At 32.8% G+C, this 26,350-nt stretch overlaps 2 protein-coding genes across 5 annotated transcripts in view; both read right to left on the reverse strand.

The window, feature by feature from the left end:
- The window catches only part of LOC117691263 (myosin-11), a 120,163-nt gene that overhangs the window by 58,369 nt on the left and 35,444 nt on the right, over positions 1 to 26,350 (reverse strand). The gene's annotated exons all lie outside the window — the stretch shown is intronic.
- On the reverse strand, positions 3,873 to 5,360 carry LOC136271956 (neuropeptide receptor npr-1-like). The gene has a single exon (XM_066072556.1). The coding sequence runs from the start codon at positions 5,291 to 5,293 to the stop codon at positions 4,199 to 4,201; it is 1,095 nt and encodes a 364-aa protein (XP_065928628.1). The 5' UTR covers positions 5,294 to 5,360; the 3' UTR covers positions 3,873 to 4,198.

Raw genomic sequence — 26,350 nt, forward strand, 5'->3', positions numbered from 1 at the left:
GTTGTCTAACCCAAAATGAGAAAAATCAAACAAGAGTGCACAATTAGATATGCAGGCCTATCATATCCTAGAGTTTTGTACAATTCTGTTCAGCCATCTCTGAGAATTAAGTTCAGAGCGGGAAAGAAGAAAAAGAAGAAGACGAAGAATAATAATACGTGTAAACCGTAAAAAACAATAAGTCGGGAGACTTATTAATAAAGATTACATAGAGATATGATCATCAAACATCAATCATTTAAAGATAATTGACAATTTCTGATTCTAAGGGGGTCAGGATGACCCCTTAGGGTCATGACTTACATGCCATAATGATCTGATGTGCCATGACCTAAGGAGGAATAATATCTTTGGATTAAGGTGGGGATCTCAATGGATTTTATGATATTTGATAATTTCAGGAAGAGTACTTGGGATCATGATCGACCTACATACCATCTGAAACGCCTTGAACAAAGAAACAATAATATAATATGTACATGATAATATGTGATTCAATTTAAGAACCAGATATAGATCAATCATCTATTTTTTGTAATACTTCCTAATATGTACATACATGTATTAGTTTGTGTTTTGTTCTATACAATTCACGTTCATGACAGTAATATGGTCTTATTTTAAATTATATTAAAAAATTGTCAAATATATGACTTGGAACCCCCACCCCCCAAACAAACTTAAATATAAACTGTTCTCCCCCCCCCCCCTTAATTGTTAAATGATCTATTAAAATCAAAATATAATTTGGGTGTCTAAAAACTTTTATAAACTGGTAAAAAATGTTATTCTTAAAAAAAATTACATTACACCTTGCATAATTGACAAATGATCTATTGAGATATGATCAGAGGTCATATTTCTACCTTGGGATCAATTCTAGTATTCATTGACAAGTTAAATTTAATGACAATAAATGATTCAAATTATAAATGTCTATACTCCACACTCACCCCCCCCCCCCCCAAGATCATTTTGGAAATTGCTTTATTCAATTTTTAAGATTTATAAACAAAATGTTATATGCATGTGTATTCGCCTATTTAGGGCAATTGTAAAGTCTCCTAAACAAAGCAGTGACATCATTAGGCTAGCAATTCCCCACATCGATCAAACACTACTGTAACATATGAATAAGATAAAATACTGCATAATCTATATAAATACTGCATAATCTATATACAATTTGACGCACAATGACACAAAGAGCAAGAATAAATTAAAAGAATAAATTAAATGGTTTAGGGATGTCAGGATCTCTGATCTCAGAAGTTAACAAAATATGCAGTGTATCGTCATTTCCTATTTCATAAAGGTAGGGGGGGGGATCATTAATGTACTTGACATTAGAAGATATTTTGTATTTTCCTGTTTCGTGGGGTCAGAACAGTCCCATAAGGTCATGACCTACGTTGTATTTTATGAATTATAATACATTAAGAAAGAAATACTTCTTCCTTCCTATAAAAATGATAAGTGTGTACACTTACTTACATGTAATACACAAATTAAATAAGAAATTGTTTATACAGGGTCAATATGGGGTCAACTCAATAGTGCAAGTCTTACAAATGAAAAAAATAACTTTTGCAACTAAAATGACAGAAACTTTACAAATGTGATAGGATAGGTAACGATGATAAGCTTATTTAAATATTAAAAGATGATAATACAGTATGCTGTCAAAGGGAGATCACATTTAGAAAGTGAAAGTAGAACTTATGTATGCTGGCATCTCATTATATTGTGCTACTGCTACTACATGTATTATGCTTACCTAAATTGGTCAACATCATAATGATAATCCAATTAAAACACAATAATGAATTCCTTTAGCTGATCTAAACTAATCCTTTTCTGCATATGGAAAACACAGACAAGTATGTATACACGTAAACCAATCTAATCGAAGAGCTGGGTAAAACTAGTACCCGCTAATGAGACCTGCAGACCTGTGTTGTGTACGTAACTTGAGACAAAGATCAGTTATTTGTAACATGCATGTATTTTTATGACCTATTCTTCAAATCCACTCGCACTATTTTATTAGGTAAATAACAGCTTTAAGGTGGTGCAGGACACCTGCATATTGTGATGTATACTTCCTATTGAGATAAAAAATTAAGAAATAAACAACGTTATTTAGTGAACATGGCGTTATGAATAGCAATTGCTCTGCTGGCATATTCCATGATGCGCGCTAGCGCATCATGGAAAATATGCCAGCAGAGCAGTTGCTATTCATAACGCCATGTTCACTGAATAATCGTTGTTTATTACTTATATTTGCATTTTACCACTCTCAATTAAATACCCAGCATTAGTGTAGACCTTGACATTTAGCTATTGCATCAAAAATAAACATTTAGACTGTAATGTATCATTTTAATTCACAAAGATTTGTTAACAGAATCAATGATATGTTATAACAGTAATTCCTTTATTATTTTATTATAAGATATGTTTTAATATTAAATAATTAAATTCTTGTTGTAACGCGCTTTTTGATTGGCTAAAAAATTATTTTATATCGTATAAAGAATGTTGCCTACGTCATAGTAAGACTAATGTCAAAAACGTATCAATACGCCTAACGTTATGTTTGAATTTTGTACAATATTACGTCATTTTAAAGGTACAATAACCGTTTCTATCTACAATGAAGTGTAAAAAAATTCAAATTATAAGCAATGAATTCAATTTTTATTAGTTTTATACGATAAAAAATGGTTTGAAACAGTTTACGCTTTTTTATAAACCGCTTCGCGGTTTATAAAGCGTAAACTGCCCGAAACCATTTTATATTGTATAAAACAAATAAATATTGAATTTATTCCTTAAATACATCGAATTTTATGGAGTTGGAGAAAAACATATGATGTATCGTGTAGCTGTTTAATCTATAACGTCATGGAAATGTATATGACGTCACACCTTTATGACGCCATAGCATACAGCCAGAGCAATTGCGATTATAGAAAGATAATTGCAGTTCCGCCGTATGGACTTATAGTGGGAAAGAACAATGGATATGCAAATATTCAAGTATATTAAATATTTATTTAATTAAATATTTACCCCCCCCCCCGCCCAAATAATGTTACCTAACATTGAAGCGCAATGGGTTAGAGCGTTTACAAATCTGTAAGAGCATTGGGGTCCATTAAGGTGTATATTTGTTAATTTTACAATTGATATAAATGAATTTTCATGGGAAGGTGAGGGGGGGGGGGGGGGAAGTCGGGACCCCTCACTCCCACCCCCTCTCCAAATCTGTGCATATGATGATGTACATGTAGGCACACAAAAGCAAATCTAAAACTGGCAACCACCACGGGGAGGGGGCATAATTTAATTTTTAATTTTGTTTGTAATAATTATATAGACCATTATACTTTCTATAACATAAAATGTTAAGATTATTGATTAACTGAAAATTCACTGCACACAGTTCAACCCCAAATTGCACATAAAGTGCTGCTCATGTGTATTATCATATGGGAAGGGATCTCATCCTACAGTTATGAATATTATAATTTTTAAATGTACTACCGGAGCTTGAATGTGGCCTTCATTTTTAAATAAACTGGTACCAAACGGTGTTATTTAGGGGCAAACATTTGGTGCGGGTATTACTGTCTAATGACAGCATCTAGTTTTCTTTAGTAGAAACTAAACTTTATTGAAGAAAACCAAAAAATACATTTATTAAATTCTTTCATTCAAACAGTCTTACAAATGTTTAATAACAACCAGTTGTTCTTTTCACGTTTTATTTTATAAACTTATATAAATTAATAAGATCGGCAATCCTATTGAATGACGTGTACAGAAAACATATGTACAATGTATTGTACCAAAGAAATAGGGTTGACCACAATTGTCCCGATGCAAAGTACACAACATCCAGTATCGCACTTCACAGACATTCGTTGGTTACATTCAAGTGCTTCCTTGTCGACAGTGTAGTATTAACCTTAATACAGGAGTAATGTTTTCTAAAATCACGAATGAGCTAGTTCAGATAAATTGGTTGAAGCCGATGCAACTTAGAAAAAAACATTTAACTGAAGTAAAAAGACAAAATATAAAACAAAATATGACAAAAAGTGTTAAAGAGTTATTTACCATTTAAAAATTTGAATTTCTATATGTTTCATAATCTGCTCAATCTTCCTTATATTTTGATTTTCACATGTCATTGACAAATACCTAAAGATTTTTTAAACAGTGATCGGAAATGAAGATCAAAATATCCATAAACAAAAGGGTTAACAATGTGATTTACGATGAACGCTCTTTTAAGAAAAACAAGAATATTTAATGAAAAATCGTCTAACGTAAACCAGAATCTAAAAGGATTCTTGCTCGGAACTATAACCAGTACAAATGTTGGAAGGTAGGACATGATGTAGAATATAACAATCGTCACAAACATTGATGTAAAATTGTGACGTACACGCCGTCTATGAGAATTCTTTTTTCTGCTGATTGATGAATCTAGGACGTTTTGCAGTGCCTCTGTGTAGTTTGGAGTACTCGTTGCCTTCGTTTCACTTGACTTATCAACACCACCAACATCTTCGGACAATATTGAAGTTGACATCGCAAGTCCTTTCGTCGTTGGTTTAGAACTTCGAATACTATTGAACCGATTATAGATTGTGATGCCTATAAGAATGTATAGTGCCACTGTGAATATCATAATAAGAAAAATTAACGTGTACTCCGAAAAGAAATAGAGTTTTGCATATGTACCAAACCGATCTTTTATTACTCCACAAGAAGTGACGTTAATTTCTATGCCGTTGTATTCAACAGAACCTTCAATCCGTCCCATTAAGAATAGCATTGGTAGTTTTGTTATAATCGATATTGTCAAAACAAAGAGAAGTACAATTTTCCTGGTCCGTCCCGTCAATTGGTGCCCATTTGTTCGACAAACTTTAAGGTATCTGTTGACGGCAATCACAAGGAGCATGGCAGCAGAATAACTAGATGTAAAGGCGGTTGAAAAACACAATCCTTTACATAAAAAATCCCAATGAAACGTCAAGCTGTAAAAGTTAATAATAAGTGCAAAACTGCCTCCGCAAATACATGCTAAGAGATCTGCCAAAGCGAGGTAAGGGATAAAATATCGGTTTTCAGTCCTAGGCATACGGCAGGCATAGAAGTAAAGAATCACACTATTTCCCGCCAATCCGAGAAGAAGAAGGAAGGACGTCAAAGCTGTGTTAAAGTACATTTTTTCTTGAAAATTCAAATTGTAGTTTTCCGCGGTGTAATTCATTATAATATTTTCGGTGTCCTTATTGTTGCAGATAATAAAAATTTTCTCTCGTTACATGTGCATCAGTATGCTCACCATCCTAACAATGATTTCAACTTACATATGGGCTCTAAATTTAGCAGTTTTAGTGACATAATATGAACAACCATCTTTCTATGAAATTCAACGGAAAGAAATTTGACATTAAAAAGTTCAAAATACAAAAGCTCTATTATTCTTCACATCTTTTCAACAGCTTATGAAAACCTTTTAACATCCCTTTGAAGTCAACAATTTGCAAACTTTATAAATTGGGATGAAAATGCATAGAATGACGCAGCTTACCTAACCTGTGGACGCTATTAGAAGTCTAACTATACATGTATATGCTTACACGGTTTCAGCCTCAACATCAATATCACTATTTCATTTAAGCCATGTATGCCTGTAAGGGAAAAATAAAATAAAACATACCTGATAATGCTTTAGAAAAAAACTAATCAGTGTACTCTTTAATTTAGATACCCTGTATCAAAAAAGTTATAGTGTTAATACGTAGAGAAAAAGGCTTTGTTTAACTTTCCCATACAAATAGAAACACAGAGACAATTGGTGTTCGTAAAACCTCAGTGGAATTTTATTTTTTTCAACCAGATACACATAAGCATCTTCAAACTAAATGATGAGGTACAGAGGCTAGGTTTCTGGATATAGATAATTCCCATTTCAGCACAAATACAAACATGAAGAAGGTTTGATAGAATCAACTTTTTTTGGGACAACGGAAATTTAAAAGATTATTTATTACCACAGGAACCAGTGTATTGAAACATTCAAAGAAGAAGTTTTATACATTTTGTTTAGTACGACAAATATGTGTACAATTCAGTTTATAAATGCATAAATGGCATGACATTCAAGTTTTTAGGCATGCCCCGCTAGAACGTTTTTGCATCATGCAATCAACATTATTTAAATGAATTTATTTATAATGATTTTACAGAAGATTGATACGTCAATTGAATCAATATTATTGTTTTAAGGTAAAATATATTGCTTCCTCAAGATATAAATGTATAGTCAAGTGTTACGTGCACTATAATACTTAAAAAAATCGTTTAGACTGCTGTCAGCACTACTATATCCGTTTAATAAAGCATTTTATAACGTGATCATGTACAATTTTTACCAATAAGCTCTTCTTTTTAAGACAACTTTATATGATATGATGATAAGTGTTTCGATCGACATTAATAATCGAAAACTAGTCATCCATGTTTGGCAAACAATATTGATCAATCGATATATACAATTAACACACATGATTTTATTTATGATTCATTTTATATAAAATTAATATGGATGAAAACGCCAATAACTTTGAACATGGGTACTATAAAGAAAAGCCATTTGCATTTTCTAACATAAGATACACTATTATACCAAAGAGGAACTTCTCGTGTAACCCCAATGTATGTAGTGTTGAAATATAAGTGCTTCCGTAGAAGACACAGGAAGTAAAAATCTGATATCGATGTGTATGTGAAATGTAGGCTATCCTTTTTTTAAAGAGAAAAGTATAAGAAGGAGTTCAAACATACAAAAGAAATAACAATCAACATGCACGCAGTCAGTGATAATTCGTAAATAATGTGATAGTTTTGTCATGTTAAATTTATGTAATGCTTCCTTAAATGGATACGTTAAACCAATCGGCAACAAAGAAATGCTTATATTTTGGTTTTGTGAACCTCTTTTTTGAACATTTAAGAAACAACCAGAATGATTATTAATAATTCAAAATATAAATTTGATTTGTCACGTAATGTAATCTGGTGAAGGCCGAAAAGTATGTCGGTGGATTTGATCACGAATTTATATCCTGGTGAACTTTTAAAGTGTTGATTGTTGTAATATCTTAAACGTACGCTTGAGAAAGTCATGTTTTATTGCTTAAAGGGGCATGCTCACGATTTTGGTCAATTTCTATTTTTCTGTTTTTATTATTTATAATGCTTTAGAAATGGATTTCAAATAATCAAATGGAATTTTAGAGTCAATCGTTATAAGCAAGATACTGAGCTCACAATTTCTTACCCTGTAAACAAGGCTTGTGCCCTGTTTTTGTTTACATAGGTTCAATATACCAGTGAAAATATTTTTCAAACTGATTTGTCTATCATCTTATTCATGTTAAGCATAAAGAAACTGCTCCTAACGTTTCACACATTTATTTAAGGTCTAAAACTGGAATTTTCACTTAAACATTCAAAATGTAAACACAAGCTTTGTTTACATGGCGAATAATTGTAAACTTTGCAGCGCCCTTATAATTCAACGAATGACACTTAAATTTTACTTGCATGTTAAAAATGCGTCATTGCAGCATTGTAAACTTTAGAATCGGACAAATATATTTTGACTAAAATCGTGACCATGTCCCTTTAAATAACAAAAGTCAAACAATACTCTCGTACAAGGCTCATTGTGACTTAAACAATAAGTCCTTTGGTCCGTTAAACGCTCAGAAATAGAGAAATGAACATCTTCTGCTCTTCAAAAATATTACACGAAATGGTTTTATTGTAAATCTTAATGCTTCATGATGTGACAATGTTGATTTATCACTGGACAATTTACTTAAATAAACCCCATTGCCCTTACTTTAAATTGATTACATACCGTTCAGTTTAAATTACAGTACAACAGTTTGGGTACACTTTCCCTACAGAGGAATGATAACGCTAAACGAAAAATATTCCTCTTTTTAGTACATGTAACAAAAACCTCCCGCAAATAATGTATTCTAAATAAAAAATCCCACTTCTTTAAAATAAAATCGCGTAGGAAATGCAATGTCGTGCAAATGTACTTTACAAAACGGACCATCTTGGCATACAACATCAATCTTCCACTGCGGCAACGAAATATGACTATTTCAAACTCGTAGAAATTGTGAGTATTCTTGCATTGACCATGGATTTATACATTGAGAAATCACTGTTACTGCCTAGAAACCCCAAGAATTCTGAGTCTGTGTTCAACGAGTTTACACCACTTGATCATGCAACAGAAATTTAATATTAAATGGAGAAATTGTTGCTTATTTTGGATTTAATATTTTGATCTTGGAAAGACAATTAAAGCTATGGAAGCTTTTACCAGCAATGATTTTAACACATATTGTTAAGGTGGTATAGAACATTTGTTAATGTAAACATGGACACAAGTTCATCATAATCAAAATACATTCAAAAGTTAAGAATTTAAAAATTTTACAATATATGACCAATTGCAAAAAAATGTTTTAAGGATTTGGAAAGGTAAATATTCTAAAAGCCCCAGCAGGATAAAAACTCGTGATTTACAAATAAGTAGTTAACGCTCCAACAGAGATCAATATACTGTGGACTCATCATTGTTTGTAGCTTTTCCTTGCCGACCACTTTACACCCCCACAAAGCTATCTACAATCATATGTTTAATATTTATCAAAATTATCCTGATTACACTATTAACAAAATTATGTCCCCACGAACCTGGAAAATTTTAACTACCGAAGAACATTCACCCCCACGATTAAATCTGATTCCACAGTAGCCTAAAAATGCCATGAACTTCAAGCTCTTCTAGAGAAAAATGGTTTTAAATGATCATATGTTGACCAAAGAATTATGAATTTGCGAACTTAAATGTGACAGAGCAAACCAAATCTAATGCATCGTTCTCGTTAGCAAGACTCAATTTTCATCCATCAATCAAAAATCCTTTTTGTCTTTAAAAACGTATAAGGTTTTTTACTTATGGGACAATATATTCAATTTTTGCAACTTTGTATGATTGTTACCAACTCACTTATGTACGTTATTTTCATGCAGGTTCTAGGATACAATTGAAAGCCTGTTAGTGTATTAATACATTTCATGTTTTTTTACTTTCTGCTGAACTTATTCCGCCTCAAATTTCAGCTATACAAATTGATGAGGCATGTTTTATATCATATATGTATTTAGTTTTCTCGACATACCAATAGTGTTAAAATTACATCATTTTAATTCATCAATATACAATACAATGCACTCTCATCCGAATTTAAAGAATGTAAGTTAAAGTTTTCTGAGGTTTTCAGACAGAACTCCTGCAAAAGGAAATAAGTAATTTAAAAACTAACATTCAAACATAAAGTATTTGTTTATAAGTATATATCAGTATAGGTGGAGCGTGAAAACTGATATATTAATCAACCAAATTCAAGGGTTACTTGATAAAGTGCTCTTACAAATCATTGATCAGTCTATCTACATATATCTATCTATCTATCTATATCTACTGTATACAGAGAAATATTCGCCCCCGTTTTATTTCACCAGTTTGCCCTCGTTGTTAGCGTTGTTCCAAATTATTTCTTTAGTCTAAAAGCGAGTCTACGCGAAGAAACCATTTACACTATATGTCCCTTACATTTGTCCACTATCAAATGGGTTTTTATAATTTAATATCACTTTGATTTAACGCATTTTAATTATCAAATTTTTATATTAATGTAATGAAGTTTGTCCTGTGAAGCCTTCAAAACTAAATTCTTTCTTAAATAAATTATTGACTCTGGTGCACTTTGACATAACGATCTGCCATTAATGAATTTTTAATAATCACAAAATAATAACTTATTTCAAAAGTAATGATCCTGTCACCCTTCATTTTCGCAATGTTAAGATTTTTTTTAACGGAAATCCACTATCCTTACCATAAGTCGCATCAAGTTTAAACATGACGAGTGATGTACCCTAATAAATAAATTCTAGTTTAAGATTAAAAATATTTTTTCTATAAAAAAAATAACACAATATACTTTTCTCTTGGTAGTGTTTTCTTTATATGGAGACCAGTGTGCCTGACTAGTATGGATTTTGTGGAGAGCATGCATGTCGCAACATTCTACGTGACTTCTGTCTCCACAGCAGTGCAAAGTGGAGCAGTGCAGATGTAATAAACTCCGCATATATCAAGATGTGTGTCGGAAAACTTTAATGATTAATATTAAGCATCAGAACATAGTAAAGTAGTTTAAAAAGTAAATGTTTATTATCTAAAACTTACATTGATTCAGACAACGCGGGTCTAATATAGCAGAAAAGAAAAGTTTGCTGATTTGTAGGGGTTTAGTATGCATCATTTCAAGACACGATTCTTTAATTTCCAAGGAAATCATCTTTAATTTTAATCAGATCTCTCCTGTGAAAAGATCTAATTGAAAATAATGACAACCCCGATGTCATTGTTATTTAACACAATAGGATCACTTATGTTCTTCCGATGCATCAGTTGATATGAATGATAGGCTAAAAAGGGGAGATAAGAGGGTAACACATTTTTTCTAATTTGAACAAAAACTGGACAAATTCGTCGCACAGTATATCTCCATCAGAAATCAATATTTAGCAAAACTTCATCAAAGTGATAGATGTATATATAAAAATGACTTTTCCCATCCTGCTTTGGGGGGGGGGGGGGAATAAAATGATGTTTGTAGCTAAATGTTGCACAATAAAACAAAGGCTTAATTCCCCTTTCACCCACCATATATTTTCTCTCAAAAGTAGAAAAAAAATTTAAATTTCAACTTGTTTCCACATAAGATTTGGATGAATGTGCACAGCTCAATTGATAGAAAATTCATTTTCAATTGTTAAGAAAACTATATATATATTTTGGTCATTCTCTTGTTTTTGTTCCGTTTTAGATATACGCAAATAACTCAAACTCAAGATACACTACTGAATTCAAAATCCACTGATATTCCCAAAAATTGACTGACATTGTCTGACATCTACTGTATAACCACTGTATCCTACTGTAAATCCACTGTAGACCCACTGTACAGAGCTACTGTACCACACTGTATCCCACTGTACCCCACTGTACAGAGCCACTGTACTCTACTGTACTCCACTGGACAGCACAGTACCTACCCACTGACCAGCACTGTACCTCACTGTACACCACTGTACGGGGCACTGACCAGCACTGTACCCCACTGTACACCACTGTACAGGGTACTGACAAATACTGTACACCACTGTAACCTACTGTACCTAGTATGTTTTTATAAGTTATTATGTTTAAACAATGAATTGAATATTTACTTTATTTGAGACCAAAATCTGGATTTTTATTTATCCTTTCCTGTTGCTTACAAGAGAGAAAATGGGCTTCTATTTCTTTAAATTTATATATAATTCAATGCGCGGTCAGAATTCTTTCTAGGGAAAGGGCAGGGATACTTGTTTTTGGGGGAGCTTAGACAAATTTTGGATAGTTGTACTATGTATGTTTAAAAAAAAAAATTATCCTCTGACACCCCCCCCCCCCCAATCCTACGATCCACGCATGTACTTATCTATAAACTCGGAATCAAATTATCATACAAAATATAGCAACTTATTCAATAAAAAGGGGAAAATATATTTATATATTTCAAAACCAATGTTTTAGTAACTAAATATCTAGTTGTCATGATTTTTTTTACCAATGAATTTCATTTAATCAATATTGTCAAATAAATATTAGTATATATGTTACATTGAAGTTTTAAAATTAAGAGAATTTAAAACTATGAATTACAATTTATACATAGTTTTAAATTATCTGAATTTAAAAACTTTAATGTAACATATATGTGGAAGAGGGACAACTTTTTTAACAATAAAAAAAATTCCACCATATTGCTCAACATACTGACTTTTTTTCAAAAGAGAGAAGATAACTGCAGGCATGTTCACGAAGGTATCTTAAGACTATGGTGCGTCCTAAGTACATCTTAGGATACGTCTTAGTCTTGAGTCTGTTTCTCGAAGCTCTCCCAAATTTAGGAACCGCCGTAACTTTGTCCTAACTTTAGGACAACACCTACCTTGTCCTAAGACCATCCTAAAGCTATAAAATCACGTTTTTGGGGATATTGGGATGTTGTGAAGCCTTTTCTTAAGACCGGTATAATAAAGCAATATTTTCCACAGTTCTAGCATTTTCGACAAACATCAAATTCCTAATCCGGGAGGGGGGGGGGATAGTCATTTATTCTATCATGTGTGTTCATTTTAACAAAATGACGTGGAGGGGGACCCCGAACTCTCACCACTTCCCCGTTACTACATGCCTGCCTGTGAGCTGACAAATTTTTAAGAATTTTTTTTGCAAATACTATCTCTGTTTGACGAATGAAAATTATTCACTTATTTTTTTTTTATCTACACTGTACACTTAATGCGTTACATTCATTGTTTTGATTTTAATAATTTTTGATAATAGTTATTTAAATATCCTTTGCTAAAAAGTAAATTTATATCGGGTTATACGTGTATAAGCCATGCGTGATCATTCCTAATTTTTATCACTTCATTCTGAAAAAAAAACATTCTTTAAAAAAATTGTAATGTTAAATGAACTGTATTTATATATTTTCGAAATATATTACAACTTATTTCTTATCTAACATGTTCGTGTATTCTATATTTTGCAGATTAAAGGTAAATTGGCTGTTTTTGTAAGGGTACATGTGTTTCCTCATGTAACGTTTCAAATTCTATAAAAATCGCGAGTTTATGTATATTACATATACTTGAATGACAAGATTCTCAAATGTTAATTATCTAATGACAATACACACGTGTTGTTTACATAATTATCTGCTTGTAAAAGTGAACTACCGAGACGTAGAATTTTCTGGCAAAATGTTTAATGATTCATCCCTACGCAAGTCTCTCAAATTCGATTGGAATGAATAAATGTGAAAAATAAGAATGGTTGTAGAAGGTTAGGATGTCCTAACTTAACACCCCTGCGAATGTGTTCGGAATGTTTTCTTTATCGTTGCTAAGTATGTAATAAATCCAGAGGTGCTCGAATGTAAGTTCACGAGACTTCACCGAGATTTGTTCAGTTCCTGTGAAATTTCGAGCGGAAGTATAAGTGTTCGGATAAAATTCTCAAAATACGTAAGTACTGGTCATTTTTTATATCATATCCTACTTGGATTTATGTTAAAACATGAAAATCTTTTAAGATGTATGTCTTATTTCACAATCAAGCAGTTATTTATATTAAACGATAGTATACAGAACCAAGTTATCGTTCGTGTTCAACAACGTGTAGAGTGGTTGAAAATATAAACATTGGGTTGCTTAATAAAATCATAGCCATGTTTGATGCTTGTAGTGTGCAATACCATGTGTTTAGAATAATAATGAGTGTCTCTTTTGCATTAAAACTTAGTATATCGGGCCATTTTCGAGGAACATTCTGCATAAAATAGTATAGTCTGTTTCACGATTGATGCTATTACTAGGTCAGGCGCGGATCGAAAATTAATCTCAGGGGGGGGGGGGGGGGTCTCCACAAGCATGTTAAAACTTGCAACAGCAGACAAAAACTATTTTTTTTGTTTTGTCGCATTTATTTCTATAGAACACATTTTATTCACCAATTAATGAAGATAAAGTTTAAAATCAATAAACCTCTAGATTTTATATCCTAGATTCTATGAAATAATTGAAATGATTTTTACTGCGAAACTGAAAGGGTCAAATAAAATCACGTGGTCGAAAATTTAAATGACAATAACATTCGCAGGGGTGTTAAGATATTCCTAAGTTACCGTCGAGCTACATCTTTAGACGTGTCCTAAGTTGATCTTAAGATGTTCCTAACTTTTTTTCTAAGTCATATCTTAGGAACACACTTAGGTCATATCTTAGGAAAGTTTCGTGAACATGCCTGCTGGTCTGGACTTTAAAATGTCTTTGAAGTTTTACTTCACAGGAAGATCAGCGGGTCAGTATCTGTGTATAGTATACATACTTTCAGTAGATCAAAAGGTGTGAATGTCCCAATATTCAACCTTGTAAATTGTCCGTCTGACACCTTGTTCAAGATATTATGTAATTCCGTTATAAGGGTATTTGTGGTCTTTTGATTATTAAATCCATTTGAAATATATTTTTTTAAAAACATAACATGTATGAATAAACGAAATACTGTGAAATCATTAGATTTCGTGGTGGCTCATTTTTCGTGGAATTCGTTGGTACCTCTCATCAACGAAATAACATCCATCACGAATTGATGAATTAGGGTAATAAAGTCATATTCCCTTTTGTAGATATATATGAATACACGAAATTACGTCCCCACGAACCTGTATCATTTAAGTCATCCACGAAAATTGGCCCCCACGAAATTTAATGATTCCACAGTACTCTTTATATTAATCATTTTAGATGCGGTTTTTTTATTATTTAAATGAAGTCGGATATTAAACATGTTAAACATTTATAAATCCTCACACCCCCCCCCCCCCCCCCACCAGTCGCTGATATCAAAAGTATTGTGTTAAATTAAAAATGAAATATGGTGATAACGAACAGTGTTGAAATAATAGTTCACCCTATTACGGTACTTTTAAATATATACTATTAAAATTAAACACTGTTCATTATCAACACAAGTAATACATCTGCATGTATCTTCTCTTACACAGCTAAGAATGTTGCCATAATATACATGTAGTAACAGTTTTAATAAGAAAAATATACCCCCTCCTTCTATCTCTCTCTTTCTCTCTCTCTCTCATGTTGTAACTATTCTCCTCCAAAATCAGGAAGGCATACATAAGCCCCCCCCCCCACCCGCGCAATATTTTTGCTGCATCACAATTTCATTTTAGCATCTCTTCAATTATAAGCAACACCTTAATTAATAGTCAAACATGTTTATTTTCTCTTTCCGTAATAAGTGAATTGTGTAAGGGTCGGATAAATGAGAAAAATAGTTTTATTATTCAGTAATTGAAAATACGCAATTTATTTTTGAATCATGTTGAATGTATATGGCTTAATAAAATTCACGACGATGAATGAGCATGCAGCCCAAAACATGCATACACAATTTTCTTTTTTAAAACAAACTTATGAGCTATTAAAGCTGTATTTACTGATTATACACTCAATTGGAACTTGTTGCACGAAAACGTCACTCCATTGAAAACGAACTCCGTTAGTTGTCATCGTATAATGGCTGCCTTTACATTCAAGTGAATATGTTTACTGATCGTATGGTTTTCTTATACAATTATATTTGTGAAAATAAACATCTTAAACAATGTCAAGTGCTAAACACAATGAACTGATTTAAATCTTTAAAGCAGAATTAGTTTACTGAATTTTTTTAATTGTGCTTTACACACGTGCTCGGACGACATTTCCGTATAAAATCGCTTCGTATGGTCATTAAAACAAAAAGATATTCAAACTATGACGAATTCTGACTATTTATTTATATCTTGTGTAATATTTGCTTCCTGTGTATAGTGATTAGCAGCGTTCACGATCGCAGGTAGACTTCCAGCCCCGGAGGCTTTCACACCTCTAGAAATTAAGCCCCGCCCTCACCTGAGATTTACCACCCGGTAAAAAAGTTCGGCCTTTAAAACGATTTTTCATTTTTTCTTCTGTTTTTTTCTTCATTTACCAGTGTATAGTATCATAGCAAACATTTCAAATCTTCTATAAAATCTCTCTCTCTCTCTCTCTCTCTCTCTCTCTCTCTCTCTCCATGCTAACGTACGAATATTTTAGTATTTAAATAAAGTACTACCGGTAAAATGTAGTAATGCTGACAGCGGCTCAATCTACATATTGGCATTAAAAAAATTAAAGTATGTATTTATCTTTAGTTTCGGGATAATGTCCATGGATTCAAATGATTTGAAGTTCGTTATTCAATGATTGTCTTAAAAATGCTTAATGATTGAAAGTCAACGCTAAAAAGTAATATTTTATATCGACAGTGTACTGTCTCCTTCTTTGTGTATGTCTACAGAAAAAAAAATCTTTTGTCTGTCTGGGAACAACGAAAAACCCGGAACTAACAGAAAGGCTCAGACTATACACACGGCCGGGTGACTGTGTCAAGGTGTGAAAACTGACCACCTGTGTATATGTGTTGGGGCCCAGGAATAAAGAGAGGTAAACGTCGAGGAAATACACTGTTAAAACAAAAAATCTGAATTTTCACTTTTGATTAAAAAAAATCATTATGGTTGCCGGGTGCATTGGGATCATAATCATTTAAAATCTGTCTTAAAAGATTATTATAATTTACTTACATGTAGTACTAGTTTCATGTAATGTTTGCATAAAAGTGGGATTTATTATATCTATTTAATAGTGATTACACATCGAGGTCAAAATTTAAAAAAAAATGCATTAATTTTTATAACCGATTGCTTAACATGAATCGTTTCGACATAACACAGTACTGCAAGGGGTATCAAGTGGATTCGGGAAGAAAAAGGGTGGGGTGATATTATCCATATAATTACATTTCATTTTTCGCTTTAAGGTTTGCAGATATTTTTCTAAAACCACGAAGTTGGTTGGCAAAAATAAACGTAAGACATAAAGAAAAATAATCGATTTGTAAAAGAAGCAGATTAATAGATAATCAATTTCTTATTATTCTAATCGATTTCTGATAAATGGATCTCTCTCTTTCTCTTTTTCTCTCTCTCTCTCTCTCTTTCTCTCTCTCTTTCTCTCTCTCTCTCTCTCTCTCTCTCTCTCTCTCTCTCTCTCTCTCTCTCTCTCTCTCTCTCATGAATTTTCTAGTGCTAAAACTTGAGGCCCCGAGTCAGAAAGGTATAAGCACATTAAAATCCCCTTACGGCATTACAACCGCCACTTCCAACATAGATTTTATTGTGAACTTTTCTACGCTTGCAAATGACACCAATACAATATTGTCAGAAAGTGATATACCTGTATTTTCTCTCTCTCTCTCTCTCTCTCTCTCTCTCTCTCTCTCTCTCTCTCTCTCTCTCTCTCTCTCACATTATACAAAAAAGTGTGTAGCGTAGAGCATTTTATATATCTTATTTCTTAAACATTTAAAAGTAAATCATATATTAAGAAAACTGTACAGCTACGCATATTACAACATGTTACAACCTTCCTTGAGTCAGAAAGGTATAAGCACATTAAAATCCCCTTACGGCATTACAACCGCCACTTCCAACATAGATTTTATTGTGAACTTTTCTACGCTTGCAAATGACACCAATACAATATTGTCAGAAAGTGATATACCTGTATTCTCTCTCTCTCTCTCTCTCTCTCTCTCTCTCTCTCTCTCTCTCTCTCTCTCTCTCTCTCTCATTATACAAAAAAGTGTGTAGCGTAGAGCATTTTATATATCTTATTTCTTAAACATTTAAAAGTAAATCATATATTAAGAAAACTGTACAGCTACGCATATTACAACATACTTCCTTTTATTTCTTGCTGAAATTATTGATACAGTTAATTACCGCTTAATATGTCACTGATTATGTTTAAAATTTATAATGTATTCTGCAGTAGGTGTTATTTTGTAAAATTAAAACCCGACATTTGCAATATTTTATTCAAAAGAAATCAATTAACAAATGAGCTAGAAACTCGCACGCTATCTTCAAAATGTACCTGTGTAGTCAAGCGGGCAGTCATGATATTTGGACATGTGTTCAAAAAAAAAACAAGCATGGATATATTTTGTGGATTCTGTGTTTAATTGACCGTTTTAGTGGCTAAAACACAGCTTATGAGACACAGAGAATTAACAACCCGATCATTTAAACGAGGGCTTGTCATATATCATCAATAAGAAATGATTATGTAACCTTGCTGGTTGGGGGAGGGGGGTTATTTTCGAACGACTGGCAGAATGAACATAATGACATGTACTTTTTTAATAATTAGATTCAACATGTAAAATTCAATACTTTCACCTTATAGCTAGGGAAATTATCATAATTTTATGATCGTAACATTCAATAACAATAGACATTTATTAATAAAGAAAATGTATTAAATAAATTTAACGACCTGTTGCATTCTTCTGTCAAGTTATCTGTATACATAATGATAATGCTACATGTATATACAGCATAACAAAAATAAATATCGAAGAAAAAAAAATATACTGAAGATTTAAAAATCTGATTTTTTCTCAAAGTAATAGTACAGTGCCTTACAGTGGGGTACAGTGCTGGTCAGTGCCCGGTACAGTGGCTTACAGTGGGGTACAGTGCTGGTCAGTGCCCTGTACAGTGGCGTACAGTGGGGTACAGTGGAAGTCAGTAGGACTGTACAGTGGTGTACAGTGAGATACAGTGCTGTTCAGTAGAAATGTACAGTGGGGTAGAGTGGGGTACAGTGGAAGTCAGTGAAATGTACAGTGAGGTACAGTCAATGTACAGTGGATGTCAGACAATGTCAGTCAATATTTGGGAATATCAGTGGATTTTGAATTCAGTAGTGATACCAGGAAAAAGATTAACATATATAAAAACTCACAACGTCATCTGTGAATCACGTGACATGAAATGAGATTTGGCGTATTTATTATTGTAAAACTTAAAACTAATGAAGAAAAACAACAATTATTGTATACTTGCATTCAAGCTGTTCTACATATGTTAAATAACACCCAGTTGCTATTATGTAGTGTTTTCAACATGTTTTCAAAATCCAATATAGCTAGTTCTTTACCATTTTTAATTTACAGACTTATAAAACTTTACATATTTTGAAAATTCCTCTGGATTACGTGTCATGACAATATATGTATTCAACATTGTAGCTGTACATAACACTCCGGGTTGGGTATAAGTGTCCTGATGGGAAATACACAACAGCAAGCACTGTTATTCGGTGGTTGTATGCATGTGCTTGTTCGTCGACAGTGGAGTATTATCCTGATTAAAACGGTTATGTTTTCTAGAATCACGAATGAACTGGTGTAATTAGCTTGGTTGCAGCAGAGGCGGCTCAGAAAAAAAAACTTTATAGTAAAGTTCAAAGAAAAATATGAAACAAAATATTATAAAAATATCAAATATATTTACCATTTTAAATTTTAAAATTTCCATATATTCCATATTATGTCATTTATTACTTACTTTTTGAATGAAATTCGCTGAGAAATACCTAAAGATTTTTTAAATAGTGACCGGAAATGAATATCAAAATAAGCATACACAAAAGGGTTAACAATATAATGTACAATAAATGCATTTTGAAAAATGACAAGAATGTTAAGGGAAAAATCGTCTAACGTAGACCAAAACCTAATGGGATTCCTGCTCGAAACTTTAAGCAGTACAAATGTGGGATGGTAGAATATGATGTAGAATATAACAATCGTCACAAACATTGACGTAAAATTGTGACTTACACGCCGTCTATAGGTATTCTTCTTTCTGCTGATTGATGAATCCAGGGCGTTTTGCTGTGCCTCTGTGTAGTTTGGAGTACTCGTTGCCTTCGTTTCACCTGACTTATCAACACCACCAACATCTTTGGACAATTTCAAAGTTGTCATCGCAAGTCCTTTTGTCGTTCCTTTAGAATTTCGAAAAGTATTGAACTGATTATAGATTGTGATGCCCATAGGAATGTATAGTGCCAATGTGAATATCATGACAAGAAAAATTAACGAGAATTCCAAAAAGAAATAGAGATTTGCATATGTACCAAACCGATCTTTTATTACTCCACAAGAGGTGACGTTAATTTCTATGCCGTTTTATTCAACAGAACCTTCAAGCCGTCCCATTAAGAATAGCATTGGTAGTTTAGTTATAATCGAGATTGCTAAAACAAAGAGAAAAACAATTTTCCTGGTCGGTCCCGTCAATTGGTGCCCGTTTGTTCGACAAACTTTAAAGTATCTGTTGACGGCAATTACAAGGAGCATGGCAGCAGAAACACTAAATGTAAAGGTGATTGAAAAACAAAAGCCTTTACATAAAATATCCCAATGAAACGTCAGACTGTAAAAGTTAATAATAATTGCAAAACTGCTTCCGCAAATACATGCTAAGAGATCTGCCAAAGCGAGGTAAGGGATAAAATATCGGTTTTTAGTCCTAGGCATACGGCAGGCATAGAAGTAAAGAATCACACTATTTCCCGCTAATCCGAGAAGAAGAAGGAAGGACGTCAAAGCTGTGTTAAAGTACATTTTCTCTCGAAAATTCAAATTGTAATTTTCCGCGGTGTAATTTATTTTAATATTTTCGGTGTCCTCACTGTTGCAGATAAAAAAATGTTTCTCTCGTTATATGTGCATCAGTATGCTCACCATTCTAACAATGCTTTTAACTTACATATCAGCTCGAAATTTATCAGTTTTAGTGACTTAATATGAACAACAATCTTTCTATGAAATTGAACGGAAAGAAGTTTGACATTAAAAAGTTTAAAATACAGACATCTCTATTATTCTTCACAACCTTTTTATTAGCACGAAAAACCACTTTACATCCAATTAAAGGCAACTCTTTTCAAACTTTGTAAATTGGTATGAAAATGCATAGAATGATGCTGCTTACCTAACCTCTGGACGCTATTAGAAGTCTAACTATATATGCTTACACGTTTTCAGACTCCACATGGATATCACTAATTCATTTAAGCCATGTATGCCTGTATGGCAATATATAATAAAACATACCTAGTAATGCTTTAGGAAAAAACTAATTTTTGTATTCTTTAATTTAGATACCCAGTAATAAAAGTTATAGTGTTAATACATACAGAAATAGACTTTGTTTAACTTTCCCCATACAAAAAGAAACATACTAAGACAATTGGTGCACGTAAAACCTCAGTGGAATTTTATTTTCTCAACCATATACAAATAAGCATCTTCAAACTAAAGTGATGAGGTGCATAGGCTAGGTTTCTGGATATAGATAATTCCCATTTCAGCACAAATACAAACATGAAGAAGGTTACATAAAATCAAATTTTTTGGGACAACAAAAATTTAAAAGATTATTGATTACCACAGGAAACAGTGCGTTGAAACATTCAAAGAAGAAGATTTATACATTTTGTTCAGTACGAAAATTTATGCGTACAATTCAGTTTATAAATGCATAAATGGCATGACTTAATTTTTTAGACATGCCCCACCAGAACTTTTTTGCATCATGCAATCAACATTATTTAAATGAATTTATTTAAAATGATTTTACAGAAGATTGATATCTTAATTGAAAGAATATTATTGTTTTAAGGTAAAATATATTGCTTGCTCAAAATATAAATGTATAGTCAAGTGTTACGTGCACTATGATACTTTAAAAAATTTAAAGTTTACATGTTGTGTAATATTTAAAGATAGATTTCAACTACTAGTATGTGTTAGTTATCTAAAAATTGTATGGATCCAAGCACTATTGATATCGAACTCTAGTCTCGTTTAACTAGATGCTTGGCTGTCTCCGTTAATATCCGACAAGCTTAGCAAGAGAGCCCCCTCGCAGATTTACGGAGACAGCTGAGCTTCTGGTTGAACGAGACTATATTAACTCTGGCGTAGGAATACACGAGACTACAAAAATATCTAAATTGTTCGTAGTATATAAAATTTGATTATTTTCAAAGTGTTTATAGATAAGTTTCCTTGAAAAACAAAGCTTCAGCATACATTACATCGAATTTTTTTCTATCATTTTCAAGAACTTAGTCTTGTCAGCGGTGATGATTTGTGCTTCGGTCCAAACACTGTTTCACTTTCGGTTTGCCAGAGTAACTGTATAGGAGAGTTGATTAAAATCAACTCCCAAAAATTTCAAGAACCACTGGGACTGTTTTGTAGCAATTGTATCTTCTCGGGTCTTTCCGGCAAGCTCGGAAAACATATCCGAATATGTTTTCCGAGCTGGAAGGAATTTAAGATAGAGCTAGCTATTTATCATATTATTGAAAAAAACTTTGCATTATAAGACCTAGGCAACTCTTACCTTTTGACATTTACAATAAAACACAAAACTTCATGTGAAGATGATAAAACGAAATTCAAATGGCACAGTTTATCTACGGTAGTACAGTATTGCCAGAATCCTCTACTATGGAGTCCAGCATGCGTATTCCAGTGAAAAAGACTAACGTAGTTGCTAGCGCTCAAGAGCTCCGCCTAAGAAAACAAGTTGACCAATCATACAGTTCTTACACCGGCGGCGAGCATTGTTTATGCTTGACGCTAGTGACTTACCTTATTTAATTCATCGTGATGCTATCGAAAAAACCAAACCAAAGCCGTTCTAATGATAACTGAGAGACGAAACTTTGTATTCAGGCGATGAAGGTATATTGCTATCTAAATATAAGTAAGGAAGGTTGAATATAGAAAAATTGTCATCACGTTTATCATAAGGTTTTGTTGTTAGGTTACCATCAATGCCCACTTCCAGTAAAATATCCAAGTATGAAACAGATGACAATCACATGAAACAGATGACAATGGAATTTTTGATAGGACACCGGGAAATTTGTCTGAGGCTGAAAAAAAATATTTGTCATAAAGAGTTTACAGAGAGAAGGAAAGTCAAGAGGATTATTTTATTCACCCAACCCGCATATTATCGCCCGACCCCTGGAGCTCAGACCCCGATGATCTAGAGAGGTGATCGGTCGACTCAAAAACTTTCAAAGAGCCAAAGGTGATCACTTCGTTTTATTATTATAATTTTGGCTGCACTGCTTCGAATAGTTTATCATCATCCGACTCTGGTTTTTTTTTTTTGGACACTAAAACTCCAGTCAAACCTCCATTAACGACTGACTGCCAACGGTTTTTAAGGCAATAATGGGATTATTCAGGCGACAGTCGGCAGTTCATCACACGTTGTCTTTGTCCATATCGACCTCTTTTTTAATCGACCGACCACATTATATTTTTCTGCATGTTATAATTTTTTTCTGCGTCGATGGCCGAATTTTCGTCATTAAATTGAAAGCAATGCCCGCGTGGTTACAGGTGAATGCTTAACTTTTGCGAAATTGTTTAGTAATCGGCCGACCGTAAAAATCAAATGTGACTTAAGATGGTAAGAGGCATCTCCATGTTGTGACTTATTGTTTATCAAAATAAACAATAAAATGAAGTATAATTATACAAGTAGTTTCTTTTCCAATATTGTCACCTAACAGCGTAGCGCGGTGGGTCAGAGGATTTACAACGAATCTGTACGTCACGAGTTCGAATCCCGCTTTTGTTTTATAGTTTTTACCTCTCCAAGTTATTTTTGGTTTAATATTGTAAAATTTGAAAATTCTAAACCGGTGAAAGTATTCTAATTATTATGTAGTTTAATCCACATTAATATCGACAGATGTCCCATACCACCTTCACATTCGATAATCGAGCGACGATTCACCGGCGAATGAATATTTAAACTTTTGAAGATATCGGTGTTCGAAGAAATTAATGTGACTGCTCCGTGTCGTCCAATACCAGTGTCGGGCGAATAAATTTTACCTGGGCATAATGGTACGCAATCTCAGAATTCTCGAATTTCAACGATTTGATTTAAACAACAAAAATGTTATCAAACTGATCTTTTGTTATTCATAGCCATATACACATAACGTCTTACACAAGGAAAAACTTTCGTTAATTTCTAAAATTTTTACATATATTCAAAATGCTGTATGAAAATTCTATAAATACATGTACAGTATTATAATAAGAAAACAAAATACTTCAATGTTCAAGTCTTTAAATTGAACAATAATTGTGATGTTCAAGTTCTTGATTTAAAAATATTCAAACAAGTTTTTTTTTTGCTTCATTAACGGTAATTATCACATCTAGTAAAGTTTAAATCCAGAGAACGTTGTTATGGAACCAGAATCACTGTAGTAACCTTTGCCAGCGGCCCGCATGACCCACACACTGTCACCGGTCTGTAGATGTAAGATGACCAGGTTGGTTCCGGTCTGGTAAATGTTTCTGCTACTCCCACCGACGAACCAAGCCATGGTCCTGACCTTACTGTATCCATTTAACACTATGTCTAGTCGAATCTCGTTGTGCTGTGCAGACTGAACAGAGACATAGAACACATATGTCCCCGCTGTGGGCGCTGTAAAGATACCAGTACTGGGGTTGTAGCCTGTTCCTTCACTGTAGATTACTTTGGGGAACACTAGTGTTCTTCCTGTCCAATCAGAGTTACCTGATGATATTCCCGCAGAAAATGCATGGTGGTTACTCGTATCTACAATAAACAATTTGCTTTATATTCTGTTATGTAAACAATATTCGTTTAATACCGATTTTTTTTGATTTCGTTGTTAAGTTGATACACAAAATTAAATGTTCATTGAAATGCAATATTCTAATAACACATTTTATTGATTTGTAAAACAAAATACGCATTTTAAAAGTATGTTTCATTAAGGGTGTAATTTTCCATTATTTCAACGTAAATTGCTGCCCATGAATATTACTAAAATCACATTAGCTTTGCTGTCTTCAAGCACGCATGCATGCATCGTAATATCCTTTAGTTTGCAACAACGTTAAAGTGAGTTCATGTTTCAATTCATTTTTTATTTATTATACCCACTGCTGAAAAGATTATAGAGAATGTTTTCTAGTGTTTTTTAAATTTTTGATATTTTACGGAGAATTGTTTTCAAGTCTAGTAAAACATCAAAACAAATAAAAAAGTTCGAGAAGTCTGGATAACTTAAAACAGAACAGTTGATAGATAATTGGCCATTGCTTAAGGAGTTTATAAACACCTTTGTTATTAATGTATCTCAACTTTCAGGTGAGATATTTAACCTTTAAGGTGGTATGGGACGTTTCCATGTTGTGACATACTATTTATCGAAAAAAAAAACAACAATAAAATCAAGTGAATTTGATTGAAACATACCACCTTAAGAAATAAACTCCTTCAGGAAAATATTTTTCCCTTGGGAAAAACAAATTTCCTATCGGCTATTTGTAATTTCCTACCTGAATGAAAGACTCCCTATTGGAATTTAAATTTAAATAGGATTTGAACAAAAGTTCCAAAGGATTTTGAATTCCGATAGGAAATCTTCATTGCCTATAGGAAAACTATCTGTCTGCATCAAATTCCTGCTCGAATTATTTTTCTCCTATAGGAAATATAATTTCTGTGGTGTTCTTACTGGATTTTCAATATTTATATTTATTTCCTTAACGGGAACTTTTATTTTCCTATTGGAAATACATTTATTAAGGTAAATATCTTACATGTATGGTAAATCACTCTGAAAACAAAAGTTGTGATATACTCTCTACAAAATGGTCTTTTATTTGGTATATATGGATTTTTTCGAAAAAGCATCATAAGCGAGTGCAAAATGCCACTTAGGCATTGGGGTTATCCAGCAGAGTGTTTATACATTACAAAATCCATTCGTAGTATTATCACAGACAAAAACACAGAAAAACTAAAGCAAAGCTCGTTGCAGAGCAACAAGTGGGTCTTCCTTTAATGTTAAAGTTAAGTTAGAAGTTCCTCTAAGAAGCAGAGTTTTTTAACCAATAAAAATAAGTAACTAAGAGAAAAAGGAAAAAATCAAATTATTCTTGATACGACTTAACAAAATCGTAATAATTTTTAGTACGAATTAACAAACATCTGGCCGATTTCAAGAACGACTTAGCAAATAAAAATCCGAAAGTGTTTGAGTACAATTTAACAATAATCGAGTTATTTTAGGGACGAGTTAATTTAACTTTGACCATAACACTGTTTCTGTTAACCAATAATGCAGAATAAAAAATTTCCGGAAAAATCAAAACCCCAATATCCTTATGGTGCATCGTTCGATTTTAAAATTGAATTAAGCGTTAGATTCAGCTTAAAAAGTTTTTTTGTTTTTGCTAAATCATTGATATCAAATTATCGCTCAGGAAAAAGTTATAATAAAAAGACTTTGTAGCCCTCCTGGTCCCTATTTTGAGGGGTCAGCCCCTTTTCCTTGATATCAAATTGTTTTTCAGAAAGGAGTTATTGTAAGAAGAGCCCTCTTGAGAGATAAGAGCCTAATTTGAGAGGTAAGCCCCTTTTTTCCTGATATCAAATGAAAAGTCTTGCAAATATAAACATATTTTGTTCAAAAAGTGTTCACAAATTGTTTACCGTTTTCGGGATATCTGAACAAATGTGTTTTAGGGGCGGACCCTTAAACTCTTAAATGGGGC

Source organism: Magallana gigas, chromosome 9 (assembly GCF_963853765.1).
Source record: "Magallana gigas chromosome 9, xbMagGiga1.1, whole genome shotgun sequence".
Lineage (NCBI taxonomy): Eukaryota > Metazoa > Mollusca > Bivalvia > Ostreida > Ostreidae > Magallana > Magallana gigas.

Bases quoted from the DNA above. Each gene is read 5' to 3' on its own strand.
- LOC136271956 (XM_066072556.1), bottom strand. From the start codon at position 5,293: ATGAATTACACCGCGGAAAACTACAATTTGAATTTTCAAGAAAAAATG.